Below are 16,266 nucleotides of genomic sequence, written 5' to 3' on the forward strand. Positions count from 1 at the left end.
TAGCTTGATTTTGATTCAACTGTTAAAATTTTTCTAATAACTTTCAATTCTTCAAACAACACTTCACCATCAAGATCAAGAGAATCGTCATGTTTTAAACAAGTTTCAAGATGTTTTCAACATGCTTTCAAGTTTCTTTCAAATAATGATCTAAGCCTTTCAATACTAAACAAGAATTCAAAATTATTTTCATATGTTCTATACTGCTCAAATCTTCTATCGAGTGAGCCAATTGTTTGATCTACAGTATATAAGAAATAATGATTTTAAAAAGACTCTTCGGTAGACTCAAGATTCAGTTGTGTGGGTTGAGATGGATTTTCATCATAGTGTTGTTTTCTACTAATTTGACGTTTTTGAATAAACACACATCCAGTCTCTATTTCATTCTCAATCTTTTCAGCACTAGCCTTAGCATTTATAAATCCAGATTCTCTATATTTTTTTTCAAATTCTTGATCAAACCTTTTACTAGTTCTATAGCCACATCAATACACATGTCTTTTTTTTACAAACTTTTGCTAATTTCATTAACAACATTTAACAATTCAAATCAAATAATCATAGCTACTAAAAATTCAAAGTTTCCAATTTCATGAGTTGTTAAAGATTTGACTTGACTCTTATTTTAGGAATCATTATCTTGTTCAACTAGTTGAAATAGTGCTCCACTCTTAATTTTGGGATCAATAATATAAAATATTTTCTATATCATTGTTTTAATTTTAGTGTCGCAATTAAACTCTCTAGTTGCTAAAATTATGGATATATTAATTGATTTTATTCTACTCCATATTTTATTTATGAGAAATTACATTCTTTTATTAAGTAGTGTCCCTATAATTTTGTTAACCAGTATTTTTTAAAAAAAATATTTTTAACAAGTATTTTTGTAATAAAAATATTCTCTTTTAATATTTATAGGGGTGAGAATTTTTTTTTGGTGCCCCTAAAATTATGGGGCCCCGAGCTCCCGCCCCGCGAGCCCGTGCTCAGGACCACCCCTGAAGATGGCGGACTATAATATGTTCTCTTATGATAAAAGGAATTTTTAACTTTAAAAAAATGCAAAAAATTAACACAAGGAAATAAATTTTGAGAGATGCATGGCATATTGGAAATATTTTTGTCAAATGTGGCATTATAGTCAAAGACTCCTATAAGTTGATAACTACACTTTAAAGCTTCTGCCCATCATAACACTTTAGACCATCTCCAATGGTAGTTTTTTCTATTGAGTTCTCCACCTGTACCATTAATTTAATAATTAAATATTTAAAAAATTTGCCATGTCATAATAGAGTTGCATTGCAATGCAACAACTAAAGGATTGTAGTACCCAATCAAATCAAGTTATGAGGTAAAGTTGTGGGACCCATATCAAATTTTTATTAATGTTAAAATTAAATAAATTCTTTTAATATGATGTGGCTTAGTGGGTCCCATAAAGAACTCAAATGTAAGTTGCACCATTGGAGATGCTCTTACAAGTTTCATCATAACACTTTACAAGTTTCAACTTCTATCACGTAGGTCTAATTTAGAAGCTAAATATTCTTTCATCATTTCAATTAATGATCATGTCAAAGATGTACATGTTTGATTGTGTTGCAGTTCTCAAGTATAAGTGGAAGTAATCTTCCCAAGGTTTTAAGCCTTAATAGATTTAATTATTTGAGCATTATTAACCTTACATGTTGCTTAATTTCTCCTAGTTAATTAAACATTATCATATTCATATAAAAGATTATTTGAAGCCCAATTAAAATTTCAAATATTTCATGGATGATACAATTCTGCTGCCAATCTTGGCTCTGCTATTGCTACAAGTGGCCCTCCAATGTATCTATCACCATTAGAATACTTAAGAAGATCCACAGTTGATACATTAGGAGGTCCACTCCATTTGAAGCCATGGAGCAACCTACCCAATAACATCACAGTCATTGTGGTTCCAATTACAATTCCAGGACAAGCACGTCTTCCGGTACTAAACGATATCAACTTCAAATCTGGTTCCCCTAAAACTACCATAGATCCATCGCTTTTTAGATGGCGTTCTGGTTTAAATTTGCGAGGTTCATTCCAAACTTTTGGATTTCGTCCGAGTCCTTGTTTGCTTAGAATCACATGGCTACCTTTCGGGATCATGTAATCACCAACCATTATGTTCTCCATTGAGACATGGGGAGGATTGAAAATTGTAATGGGATGAAGACGAAAAGCTTCCTTCGCACAAGCTTTAACGTAGTTGAGATTTGGAATGTCCGATTCTTGGACTAGTCTTTGTTTGCCTACGATATTGTCCAATTCTTGGGTCGCTCGTTGAAGTAACTCGGGCTGATTTATCATTTCTGATATTGCAAATTCAGCTGCATGCGATGGATTGTCCACTCCTCCCAACACGAGTTCCTGCATAATTTTGTACAATTCTGTATGTGAATAACAAGTGTAGAGAAAATTCGATGTGTAACGGATCAAAATAAAAGTGAGAAGAATATATTATTACTAGAGCTTGAGCCTTGATTTCCTCCGTTGTCAATAATGGTTCATTGTTCACGTCTTTGAGAGTGATTAGAATATCGAGTATGTCCTCTACATCAGCACTAGTTTTCGATCCATCTTTTCTCCATTTTTCAATTCTCTTTTCAATGATTGGATCATTATACTTGTTCACAATACTCATAGCATCCTTCACCTTTCTCTCGTGTCCATCGATGTCAAGTCCTCTCAACGATGGCATATAATCCGAAACACAAAAAGCAAAAACATACCTAAGCAATGTGAAAATAGCATCTACATGTTCAACTTCCTCCAAACCAGGACCTCCATCATTCCTACCTTCTCCGAAATACCTTGTGTTAAAAACCAATTTCCTCATCAAATTACAACAATAATGTCGCGCGATGTTCCTAACATTCACAAGATCATTATCATTCACATTTTTGCATTGGTTGTAGACATAAAACATAAGGTTATCAGCTTCTTCATTTCTTTTGTTTGTGAGCCATTGATGTTTGTGGGGGGAGAATAGTTCGTTGACGAATATTTTCTTCATTTTCTTCCATTGTTCTCCAAAGGGTGTAACAGCTGTTGTCAAGAAACCGTTGCTGATGATGTCAGTGGACATGGATATTGGTCTTGATGCAAACTCAGCATCATGTTTTCTTAAGAATTCAAGAGCAATGGTGGGACATGTAATAGGGATAACATGGACATTTCCTAGGCGGATACATGCTATTTCAGTGTTCATTTCTTCCATTATTTTGTGTATCCACCTAGTTGGAGATTCGCTTGCAAGCATTTCAGGAAGATTGCCAACTATAGGCCATGGTTTGGGACCTGGGGGCAATTTTGGTATTTTTGATTTCATACACATCAAATGATATCTTAGGGTTTTGATAGACATAAAGCATAAAAACATAACAAGGAAAAGAGGACAAAAGGATTGAGGGAGTAACAAAAGGAAGCTACAAATGTAACTCATCATAGCTTGGAAAATGATGTTGAGTTTGGTCTGTTAGGAGAAGTTGGAGTGCTCCTATTTATATATATATACACATTAAACTATTTAAACAAAATGCATACGTATCAAAATTATATTTAAATAATATTCAAGCATATTTAATAATAAATTAATTTTTCAAAATCAAATTTAAACATATTTAAATATTTATCCTTTTAAGTATGTTTAATTTTTGAACATATTTAAAATCATACAAACTGAAATAATATTTAAATAAAATTTAAATATTTATTTCTTACAAAATAAAAATTTATGTAAACTAAAATTTATATAAAATATCATATAAACTAAAATTAATTATAAAATTAAATATTGTTAAAAAAAATTATTTAAACGTGTTTGAATATTATTTAAATAATTAAATAATTTTAGTTTGTTATTAAATGTGTATGAGAATTATTTAAATGCATTTGACATGGAAAAATACAATTAACCTTTTTTTTTAATAAGAGAGATGGCCAAAATCCAGAGAAAAAACAACTACACGGAACTAGTCTAGCAAAAGAGACTCCATTGGAATCATCATCCCAACAAGAGACTAAAATAACTAGAGCGTCATTATCAAAAATACAGCTAAAGATGAGAAAACATTCGTTGGCTAGAGCATCAGCACATTTATTTGCTTCTCTATAAGTATGATTTATTTGGACATTTTCGTGTAACTCAATCATCTGTCGGATTTTCCGTAAAATCGTATGACCTTCAAAGCTCTCCAAACACCTTTTTTAATGGAGTCCACCACTGCCATTGACTACGCGTTGAGTTCCACCTTTCTAAATTGTAAGTTGTGAGTATATTTTAGACCTTCTAGAATTCCCCACAACTCTACAACAAATGCCACACAAGTGCCTAAGTGTTTAGCAAAACCACCTAACCATTTCCTATTTGAATCTCTGATAACACCCCCACACCCAACTTGAAACAAACCCTTGCAAGCTCCATCAGTATTGAGTTTAAAGTAATCGTTTTGGGGGCTTTCTAATTAATGAAGACCAAGTTCTTGGCTACATGAGCAACTATGTTATTCTGATCTCTAGCTGCAGCATAATTCTTTACTATCTGCAAGGCGTACTGGATCACATTGAGGGGTCTGTGAAAATTGTCATCATGAATTTCTTTATTCCTTCATGTCCATAAGCAATGACATGTTATTTCCCAAAAGTCGCTTCAGTTGCTATCTTCGTTACAGGGAGTAGTGAGATTGAGATTAACTCATTTTGTCGAATCCACATGCAGAAAATCGTCAGTAATACCTGAAGGAATAATATTTGTCCAAAACTGCATGGGGATAAGGCAGTCTCAAAAAGTATGAATGGCTGACTCCACACTCCTACCAAAGATAGGGCACATAGCATCACTAACCCATATTCTATTTGTATCCGCGTTTGTAAGTAATATGTCTTGAGCAAGAAACCAAATGAAGTAACAAACACGCTCTAGAACATTCAGTTTCCATATGCTTTTCCAATTGATATGAATATTGTCATTGGTGGATGTACAAAGTGACTTATACATAGCTTTTATTCAATACTCCCCAGCATTTGTGCCTATAGTTATAAATTCATCTTCTTCATAATGATCTCTAGGAGGAATACACGCTTGAAAACTGCACTAAATCTCACTTGGCATCCAGTCTTTGAGAAGCTGCCAATTCCACTCGCCATGAATATTAACCAGGTTACCGAGTTTTATACCATTAAGATGAACATGAATATCAATGCCTAGATCCTCTATCTAAACTCTAGGCACCAACCAATTATCTTTCCAAGGATTAATCTTTCTCCCGTCTCCAATGCACCAGCTACCAGTCGAGAGAAGATGAAGTTCCATCTTCTTAATGCCTTTCCATTAACTTGAATTAGCACCTTTATGAATAGAGTTCTCAAGAGATCTATTTTTATTGTATTTTCCTTTCCAAACCAGACACCATAGTTCATCGGGTTTGTGCTGCATCTTACACCCCAACTTCGTAATGCATGTGTTATTCATATTGTCAAGCTTACGCAGCCCTATACCACCTTCTTCTTTTGGTTTGGTAATTTTCTCCCAGCTTTCAGCATGAAATTTCTTGCTAGTCTCATAATCACCTCATATGAATTTCCTTTGAAACCCATGTATCTCCTCAATGTAGTTTTTAGGAATCATATCAGTCATCATGGTATAGACGAGAATGGCTTTCATAACACTTTTAGTCAATGTAACTCGGCCCGCGAAAGAGAGGTGGTTGGATTTCCAACTCGCGAGCTTTGCTCAAATTTGATCCAAAACATATTGATAGTCCTGCTTCTTGAGTGCTTTTCCATTAATAGGAACTCTTAAATATTTTTTAAGATGAGTAGCGAGTTTAAAATTAGAAATCTACAGGAGTTTGTTCTTTGTCTCTCTAGGTACATTGTTGGAGAAAACAATGCTTGTTTTCTCATTATTGACTTCCTGGCCCGACATGTAGCAGAACTAACTGCTAAAAACTTTATTCCTTGTTTGACGTGAAAACTAAGCGCTTCATTCCTCAGTCTATTATTTGGGGGGAAGATTACCCACTTCATTCCTCAGTTTGTTGTTTGGCTAGAAGTGAACATGAAACTTCATTTTCCTTGTATAAGGGGGTTTGTGGATCCTTCTAAAATTTCTCAAGAATTATTAGATACTATCAAAAATAGTTATTGGGGAGAGGAGTATGTCACTTCTTTAATACCGAACCTTTATAAATATATGGTGTTATCTCTCTTCCTCTAACTCTTTATTTTTTGCTTAATTTCCTATGCATATTCAAATATTTGTTTTAAAAAGTTTTCAAACTCTGATTTAGAAGGTAATTTTGTTTCAAATAATCTATTTTTAAACCTATACAATTCACCCCCTCTTATATATGGAGTCACATGTTCAGCAAGTGATATCAGAGCCTAACTTCTGCTTAAAGACTAATCGTATTCTTTCGATTTCTTAGGATGATGAGCAAATAATAAAGCAATTATGTAGAAGTATTAATCATATTCTTATGATTATTTTACCCTCTAAATAGTGTACTACTTTAACTATCAAGTAACCATGATAAAACCCCCTCTTTCAAGGGAATGACAAAACGGTCGTACATCCTTCTCTACATATCATCCATTACAGACTTATATTTTCAAACTACTAAGAGGTTAATTAATCATCACTGATGATAAGTTTTGAGACCATCCTCAACGAAAACTTACTTTGATAAGATCGTAGATGTACACCATCAGTGAACATTTTTGGATCCCTGACATCAGTATTACCATACTGTATACCTTTTGGTATACATTTTTCTTTGAACAACTTCATTTAATACATACTACGACTTCACTAAAGGTACAAAGCTTCTTACAAACTAGGTTTTCACCTTTGGTGCCTAAGTTATCTTGGTTCCTGGTACATTAGTAGTTTTAAGAGGTCTAGGGTTTTTACCTTTAGACCTTCTCAATTTATCAACAAAAAAGGCTCTATGTGGCCAAGTCTATCATATAACGATCATTTATAGACATGTCGGTTCGCTTTCTTCCTATTAAACTCTTTTCTATGTGTACCATCATATTTAAACCCTAACGTATTTTTATTTACGGAAGACCTTTGACTTGATATAATCAGGTATAAGTTTTCTTTCCCCTAAGTAAATTTTCCTAGGGTTTCATGCTAGTCTTTTACTTCCTTTATCATTGAGACACACGTTTCACATGTTCCAGCTAGGTTTCTAATTATTTATTTCATGCTTAAGTGTTTCACTACTCTTTTCTATAAATTCAAGATAATCTTTAAAGTCTACGTTACGTTTCTTGATTTTATCATTTTCTTCTATTAACTTGGCGCTTAATTTAAACAATTGCTTATATAATAACTTTGTTGCCTCAAATTCATCTTCTTAATGAAATACTTTCAAGAAAACTTCATATTCCTTTTTAGGAGAGTATTCTTCAAAGGTTTGACCAGAGTATGAATCTTTAAGGTTTAATATTGAATCTCTAAAGGTATTGTTCATTAAGACTTCATTTTTCCTTCTTCTCTCGAATATTTCATTAGATGAGACTTCTTCTTCATATTCTCCTTTTGATGAAGTTCCTTCATTTGATGTTGAATTCTCCGAAGATCATTCAACCACCAAAACAGTTATTTCAAAGGAGATTACCAGAGTTGATTTGCCTGCACATGATTTTATTGATGAAGTTGCTAGAGATTCTTCTAGAATTGAGCTTATTCCTTTATTCTTTAACAGTTGAATTACTTCATTCAGTTTCTCGGAAATTTCTTTCTTCTTAGATTTTTCTTCAAAATCGTAAACATTTTCATCTTCAATTTAAGGATTGAATAGGGTTTCTGATTCTAATTCTTAATTCTTAGACATTTGTTAGTGACACAAGTTCTAGCATCTTTTCAATCATTTCTAAGGATTGAAAAGCACTTACGAAAGAAGAACTCATCTTTTTTGTCTCGTGTGTTCATTCACTGTTGTTCGATATTTGAAGAAATTCCATATATCACTTAAATGGTGCCCCACATTTCCTTGGAAGATTCACAATTATGAACATAAAAGAATTAATTTTCATCTAAGGACATAACTAGAAAATTTTTAGTTTTAAAATCAATTGAAACTTTTTCTTTTTCCCTATGGTACAAAAAGAATCAAGTTTATCTACTAATTCTCCATTTACAAGATGAGTAGGGATAAACTAGTCATTGATTATATTTTCACATAATTCAAAATCAAAACTCTTAATAAATATTTTAAATATAGCTTTCCATAATTCAAACCTATCACCATTTTAAATAGTAGAAGTGTGTTTCGGAAATTCATATTAAAAACAGTGTTAAGAGTTGGGGTGGTAAACGGGCATGCCCGCCCCGCAAAGGCCCGCAAGAAAATGGGGAGGGGAGGGGCGGTCATAGTTGAGGGTGCGGGCCTAAATTGAAGGTCCGCCCCGCAAAAAAGTGAAGGCGGGCGGGCTAAGCCCGCGGGCACTGCACTTTTTAAGCCTAAAAATGCAAAATTCGTGTTTATTTCGATGCCCACAAAAGCCCGCATAAAAAATGGGGCGGAGCGGGCGGTCACACTATAGAGTGGGGGCCTAAAACCTTGGTCCGCCCTGCACAAAAGTGCGGGCAAAACGGGCATGCCCAACGGGCCGGGCCCGTTTTTCCACCCCTAGTTAAGAGTCATCTTCCTCCTGAGACTATTAGTCTTTAAGCATGAGTTGGGCTTTGACACCACTTGCTGAACATGTGACTCCATATACAAGAGGGGTGAATTGTATAGGTTTAAAAATTGATTGTTTAAATCAAAACTATCTTCTAAACTAGAGTTTGAAAATATTTTAATATAAACATTTGATTATGCAGCGGAAATTAAGCAAAAAATAAAGAGTTAGAGGAAGAGAGATAACACCATATATTTATAAAGGTTCGATCTTAAAGAAGTGACATACTTCTCTCCCCAAGAACTGATTTTGAAAGTATCTAATAATGCTTGAGAACTTTTAGAAGGGTCTAAAAACCCCATTATACAAGGAAAATGAAGTTTCAGGTTCACTTCGATCCAAACAACGAACTAAGGAATGAAGTGGTTAATCTTCATCCCAAACAACGGACTGAAGAATGAAGCGGTTAGTCTTCACGTCAAACAAGGAATAGAGTTTTGAGCAGTTAGTCTTAAGGGAGTAGAGTAAACTCTCTTTAACCGTGGGGGAAGTTTAACCACTCGAAATCTTTTATCTATCTTTTCTATTTTACCACCTCCCTAAGACATGTGAAAGAAATTTTGATGACAAAAACAGAAAAATGATTGAGTTGATGACAAATGTTCAAATGTTGGTGACAATTCTATACTTCGTAAGGCAAGAACCGTTAACAATTATGGAAAGCTATTCCGGGGTTGTCAACAATGTCAAGATAATATGAAAGTATGTTGAATCAAGCAAAGGAACTTGAAGTTATGATATGAAGCTTGAAGTCCTCAAAATTGTGATAGTGTGAAAGATTGCATGGTCTTGTGCTTAGGGTTTTTCTTTGTTCTTATCAGTTTAATTGTAAAGGGAACAAGATTAAGCTATGAGGTATTAAAGCAACGCACACACTAATAAAAGAGGGTTTTCATGCTAATTCTCTTTTGATGAAAATTCTCAAAATCAATACGGGCAAGGGCTTAATTAACTAAAAGCTAATTTAATCGAGGATTAATACCTCTTTTGTGCCATGCCAAATTGGTGATTTTTGAAAAATTCCCCTGTTAAAAAGAGGTTTGAATTCCTCCCGTGTCGTAGGAAGATTTTCATGTTTTGACCCCTTAAGAAACTCAATCATAAAAAATAATGACATGCTGGGGGAGTTTTTAAAAAATCGCCAATTTGACAAGAAGCAAAACAGGTATTAATCCTTCAAAATGACTTCACATTTTATAGGTTATTGATGAGTGAATTCCTTGAAGGGTCAAAACAGATGAATCTTCATTTGGCAAGGGGAATTCAAATTTTTTTTATCAGGGTTTTTTCAAAAATCAACAATTTGACAGGGTGCAAAAGAGATATTAACCCTTTAATCAATTAGGAAGAAAAAATATGTTGTCTAATCAATTATAGGTCTTTTTAATCTATTAATTCAAAGTGTAACACCTCCTATTTTATTTCAAGCTTTCCAATTTTAACTTAGTTAGTCGATTAATACATACATTTAATTAAATAACTCATTAAAATAACTAGTAGATAATTTCTTTTTCTTTATCCAAATCTTTTCTATATAATAGAAGATTCTCCACATTTCAATATACAACACTTTTTAGAAAGAGAAACTTTCTTATATTATTCTCTCTTTTTCTTTTATAAATTCTTTTTATATTAAAATTGTCTTAGTTTCAAGAAAACGAAAAGTTCCATATGAGAGTGGTTGTACTCATGTTATACTGACAGTTATTTAAGAGCACTACTTGTAATATATTTGTGATAGATTTAAAGGTTCTAAGGTAAAGCTAAAAAAACATGGGTGAAAGTTTTGGAGTTGAGCCAAGTTCAGTTTGTTGCTAAAAGATTTTTTGGATGATCATGAGCAAAATCTCAAATTGTTCTGAAAAATTGTTTGGAACGATCTTGTAAAAATCTAAAGTTTGATAGTGGAAATATAAAAGAAAAACTTTTGAAGAATGAAATAGGCCAAATAATTTATACCAAACTAGAATAATTGTCTAGTGTATCCTTTTTGTCCCTTCTCTTTATTTTATATCATTTATATTTTCAGCTGCATATTTATCTTTTACATTATTCGGCTACTTATAATTCTCAATATGACAAAGACTATTGTGCCAATCAACAAAAGTTATCTGATGTGATTAAAATATCATATCATTTTGGTTGATTGGATGACCTTTTGTCTGTTAAGTACATATTGAGATTAACATTATTTAACTACTTGATATAACTTGTAACAAACCCGTGCATACGCACGGGTTCTGTTTGGTTACACGAATTTAGATACATAATTTATTTTAAATAAAAATGTTTTAAAAAATAAATTTAGATAAATAATTTATTATTTCGTATATAAAATATTTAAATTAATAATAAATTTTTTCTCGTATATTATTTTTGGACTAAAAATATTTAATCATAAAAACCATTTCTCGTATATAAAAATATTTAGATCAATAATAGATTTTTTTCGTATACAGACTTCATTTTTGTTTAGGTATCATTTACAAAAATATTTGGATCAATAATAAATTTCGTATATAAAAATATTTAGATCAATAATAAAATTTTTCCAATAAAAAATATTTGGGTCATAAATACCATTTTTCGTAAATAATAGTTTTTTTTCTGTATACAAATATTATTTTTGTTTAGGTATCATTTACAAAACTATTTGGATCAATATTAAATTTTCGTATATTAAAATATTTAGATCAATAATATATTTTTTCCCGTTTACCATTTTTCGGTCAAAAATATTTAATCATAAATATTATTTTTCGTATATAAAAATATTTAGGTCAATAATAAATTTTTTCCCGTATACGGACTTCATTTTTGTTTAGGTATCATTTACAAAAATATGTGGATCAATAGTAAATTTCGTATATAAAAATAGGGTTAATACCTATTTTGCCCCCTGCCATATAGGGCGCATTTGAAAAACCCCCCTGCAAAAAAAAAAGTTGCAAGAATTCCCCTAACATTTGAAGATTCTCTCGTTTTAAATCTTGTAAAATTTTTGTTTTTAAAACCAACCTTGCCATTTGAAGATTCACTCATTTTAAACCTTATAATCTTGTTGGTTATGTCATTTTAAACCCTCTGGAATATGACAGGAAAGGTTGGTTTTACTAAATATAATAATTTACAGGGTTCAAAATGATAAAGTCTTTCAAGTGGCAAGGTTTATTTTCAAAATAAAATTTTTACAGGGTTTAAAACGAGAGAATCTTCAAATGTTAGGGGAATTCTTGCAACTTTTTTTTTTGCAGGGGGGTTTTTCAAATGCGCCTTATATGGCAGGGGGCAAAATAGGTATTAACCCATAAAAATATTTACATCAATAGAAGATTTTTTTCCCGTACACCATTTTTGAAAAAAAAAAATATTTGGATCTTAAATAACATTTTTTCGTAAAAAATAATACAAATATTATTTTTATTTAGGTATCATTTACAAAAATATTTGGATCAATATTAAATTTTCGTATAAAAAAATATTTAGATCAATAATAGATTTTTTCCCGTATACCAATTTTAGAACAAAAATATTTGATAATAAATATCATTTCTCGTATATAAAAATATTTAGATCAATAATAAATTGTTTTCCCATATACAGACCTTATTTTCGTTTAGGTATCATTTACAAAAATATTTGGATCAATAGTAAATTTCGTATATAAAAATATTTAGATCAATGGTAGATTATTTTCCTGTATACCATTTTGGAATAAAAATATTTGTATCATAAATACCATTTTTCGTAAATAAAAGATTTTTTCCATATACAAATATTATTTTTATTTAGGTGTCATTTACAAAAATATTTGGATCAATATTAAGTTTCCGTATATTAAAATATTTAGATCAATAATAAATTTTTTGGTCTATTCCATTTTTGAATAAAAAATAATTGGATCATAAATAAAAATTTTCATATTTATAAAAATATTTAGATTGATAATAGATTTTTTTCCGTATACAAACTTCATTTTTGTTTAGGTATCATTTACAAAATTATTTGGATCAATCGTAAATTTCATTTATAAAAATATTTAGATCAATAGTAGAATTTTTCCCGTATATCATTTTTGAATAAAAAATATTTGGATCATAAATACAATTTTTCGTAAATGATATATTTTTTTCCGTATACAAATATCATTTTTATTTAGGTATCAGTTACCAAAAAAATATTTGGATAAATATTAAATTTTCGTATATAAAAATATTTAGATCAATAATAAATTTTTTGAATAAACTTTTTCCATGTATCATTTTTTACTAAAAAATATTTCGATCATAAATACCATTTTTCGTATATAAAATTATATATATCAATAATAGGTTTTTTTATGGAAGAAAGAAGTGAGAAAGTGGTGAAAGAGAAAAAAAAATAGAGAATGGAGAAAGATTTGATATGTTTGACAAAATATAAGAGTTGCATTATTTTAATAATAAAATTAAGAACTTTATGGTGCAAAGAAAAACCACAATTTTAATGTGGTGGCAAAAGATCAAATAAGAGGATTTTTGACTTTTCCACGACCATTAATTTTCTTATATTATAGATAAATAAATAAATTACATTTTTTAACATTTATTAATTTCACTTAAATATTTAATGGAATTTATAGAACAAACTTGAGAATATAGAAACATGTGAGAAATAAAGTGCTTTCGCCATCCCAAATAAAAATATTTTTCACAAAAATTAAAAAGTAATAATTAAATAAATAAATGTAGCAATTTACTAAAATTGTATCTATTTACTTCTTATTATTATAAATAATCATAAATTAATAGTAGAATTTGATGATTTTAAAATAATATAGACAATATTAATTAGAAATAAAATTAAAATAAATTAGTTAATGTTGCAATAAAAAATATAATAATATTTATTTTTGAAAATTTTCAATGGTTTAGATGACATTTATTTTAGAATAGAAAAATATATACATATATTGTTTTTGGTCAAGTAGTTTGAGAAATATATCATATACTATTTGATAGTTAAAAATAAAGAGTGCTATCAACACTCTCAAACATCAATTTTTTATTGGTTGAAACATGTCTGATTCATATGTTTTAACTAATAAGAAAATACTAAGAAAGTAAGTATTTGAGAAAGTGTTGAAAAGATGTTGTTTTTACCATTTCTTTAAAAGAAGTAGAGTAAATAATAGAAGAAGAAAAAAAAGAAGAAAGTGTAATTTTGGTCTCCCTCTCGCAAATTTTTAAATAATAGAATCGATAAATAAGAGATTTTATCCTCACGCCTCAAAAATCTAACCTAGCATTCCCACATAATTTTATATTCTCAAAAATACTCTTGTTAAAAAAGAGTGAACGAAAAAATTTAGTAGTGCAATTGGAAATTTTGATATGATAAAAAAATTAGTAATATATTTTAAGAATCTGGTATGATTTTGAATTTTTTTTAAAAACATTGGTAGTTTATTTTCGATAGACAAAAAATAGAAATTAATTTTATCGGGTTTTTAAAAAAAAACGATAAAAACTCATAGTTTTATAAAAAATTCAATAGTGTATTTTGAAAAATTCGGTAAAACTCATAGTTTTTTGAAGAACCTGGTAGTGTATTTTGAAATTTTCGACAAAAACTCTTAAATATTATGAAAAATCAGATAAAAACTCGTAGATTTTTTTAAAAACCTGGTAAACACTCGTAGACTTTTTGAAAACTTTGGTAAAAATTCTTTTTTTTGAAAAATCTAGTAAAATTCATATGATTTTGAGAGTGTATTGTAAAAATCTGTTAGTTCAAATCTGATAATTATTTTAAAATTCGGTAAAAATGGATAGATCCCAATTAAAATATGATAAAAACACATGAAATTCTTCAAAAAATTAAAAAACTCACAATTTTTCTAAAATATAAAAAAAATCACAAAGAATATTATAATAGTAGAACTACATTAAGGGCGTGTAAGGTCAAAATAGGGTGGCTTGATAAAACCTCGATAAATGCTTGTTACTTTTTGTATTTTTAGCCGATAAACACGTGTTGTTGTTTTTTTTAATCAAGAAATATTATATAACGGGGAACTAGGGGTTCTCTAACCCGATTACAAAGGAACGCGGGAAAGTACGACAAAAAGAAATATTACACACCAATTACCCTTACGAAAGGAAAAAAACGGATCCTCGTTAAATTAGTAAAAAGCATAATTGGGATGAGTAATTTTCCCACAAAAGACCATTTCCAAACCAAGAACTTGATGTTCCAAACAGTGTTGTTAATGCTCCAAGCTTCCTTCCGAAAACACACGTCATTCCTAAGCAACCAAAGAGACCATGTGGTAGAAAGCCACACCACACCCAATTTACAATCTTTAATCTTATGTGAAGATGTTTTCCATGTTGGTTGCATTTGTGGTAAAACATACCTAAGTGTTTAATATCTTGACTGATGTCATGACATGTTTTATATTATGTTATGCAAGCTGCATATGTGTTAAGCTAATACGGGTTCTGTAGTGAATGTCATGACCGATTTCATGACATCCTTGTGTGACAGCAGGAGCTGTTATATTTTATTAATTGTGTTTCCTGATTTCCCTTAATATACAATTTAGGAAACCTTTTATTCTGTGATATTTCGTCCAGACGATTTTGCTGACAGCACATTCTTTAACAACCAGATGGCGTGTAAATTAGGTTAACTTGGTTAACCCTAATTTGTTTCTAAAAAAGCCCAAGGCCCAAGAGCTGCATATAAAAAGTCTGCAATCCTAATTTAGAACGCAAAGAGAAAGATTGTTAATTGTGAAGAACCATAATTCTGTAGTTGTCTCTTGTACTCCAAGCAATTGTCTTGTGATGATTGTATTGGAATAGGTTGTTTATGTATTGTGTCACTCTAAGCTTTTAAGCACGAGTGTGTGTCTCTTGATTGAAGCTTTTAAGCAGATCTAGGTGTGTTTTTGAAGTGTGTCTTCTCTCTCAATTTGTTTTATGTTTATTTGTAATCACTGCTGTGATTGAGGGGGAGTGAGTGGAGATACTCAGGTCTAGGAATAGATTGGAATACATTGGGTAGGTTTTAAGTAAGGAGTTGTAAACGGGGGAGTTTAACTCTGAATTAATTCTGCTTATATTGGATTCTCTCCCAGGCTTGGTAGCCCCTAGAGTAGGTTGTTTGAACCGAACTGGGTAAACAATTCCTTGTGTTCTTTACTGTTTTTATGTGTTTTTGTTTTAACGTTTTGTGTTTTGTAATTGTAGATGTCATAACATCCAGTAAGACATCCAGCGTGCGTTACTAGAATTTTCAATTGGTATCAGAGCAGGCACCCTGCCTGTTTACATCTGGGTGAGATCTAGGGACAACAAAATTCGGGTAGTATGGAGAAGGAACTGTTAGTGTTTGGGAATAGACCACCCATCATGGATGGCTCTAACTATGACTACTGGAAACCTCATATGGTAGCAGTCATAAAGTCTGTGGACAGCAAGGCTTGGAGAGCTGTGAAAAGCGGATGGAAACATCCTGAGAAGGTTATGGAAGATGGAACCA

General features: G+C 30.9%; 1 protein-coding gene across 1 annotated transcript; it reads right to left on the bottom strand.

Annotated features, from left to right (window-relative positions):
• Positions 1-1,728: 1,728 nt before the first annotated feature.
• LOC131656334 (isoleucine N-monooxygenase 1-like) lies at positions 1,729-3,505 on the bottom strand. The gene is made up of 2 exons (XM_058926069.1): positions 2,510-3,505; positions 1,729-2,412 (listed from the first exon to the last, which is right to left on the bottom strand). Exons 1-2 carry the CDS (start codon positions 3,488-3,490, stop codon positions 1,780-1,782), a joined length of 1,614 nt encoding a protein of 537 aa, XP_058782052.1. The 5' UTR covers positions 3,491-3,505; the 3' UTR covers positions 1,729-1,779.
• Positions 3,506-16,266: the final 12,761 nt, after the last annotated feature.

This window comes from Vicia villosa, linkage group LG3 (assembly GCF_029867415.1).
Source record: "Vicia villosa cultivar HV-30 ecotype Madison, WI linkage group LG3, Vvil1.0, whole genome shotgun sequence".
Lineage (NCBI taxonomy): Eukaryota > Viridiplantae > Streptophyta > Magnoliopsida > Fabales > Fabaceae > Vicia > Vicia villosa.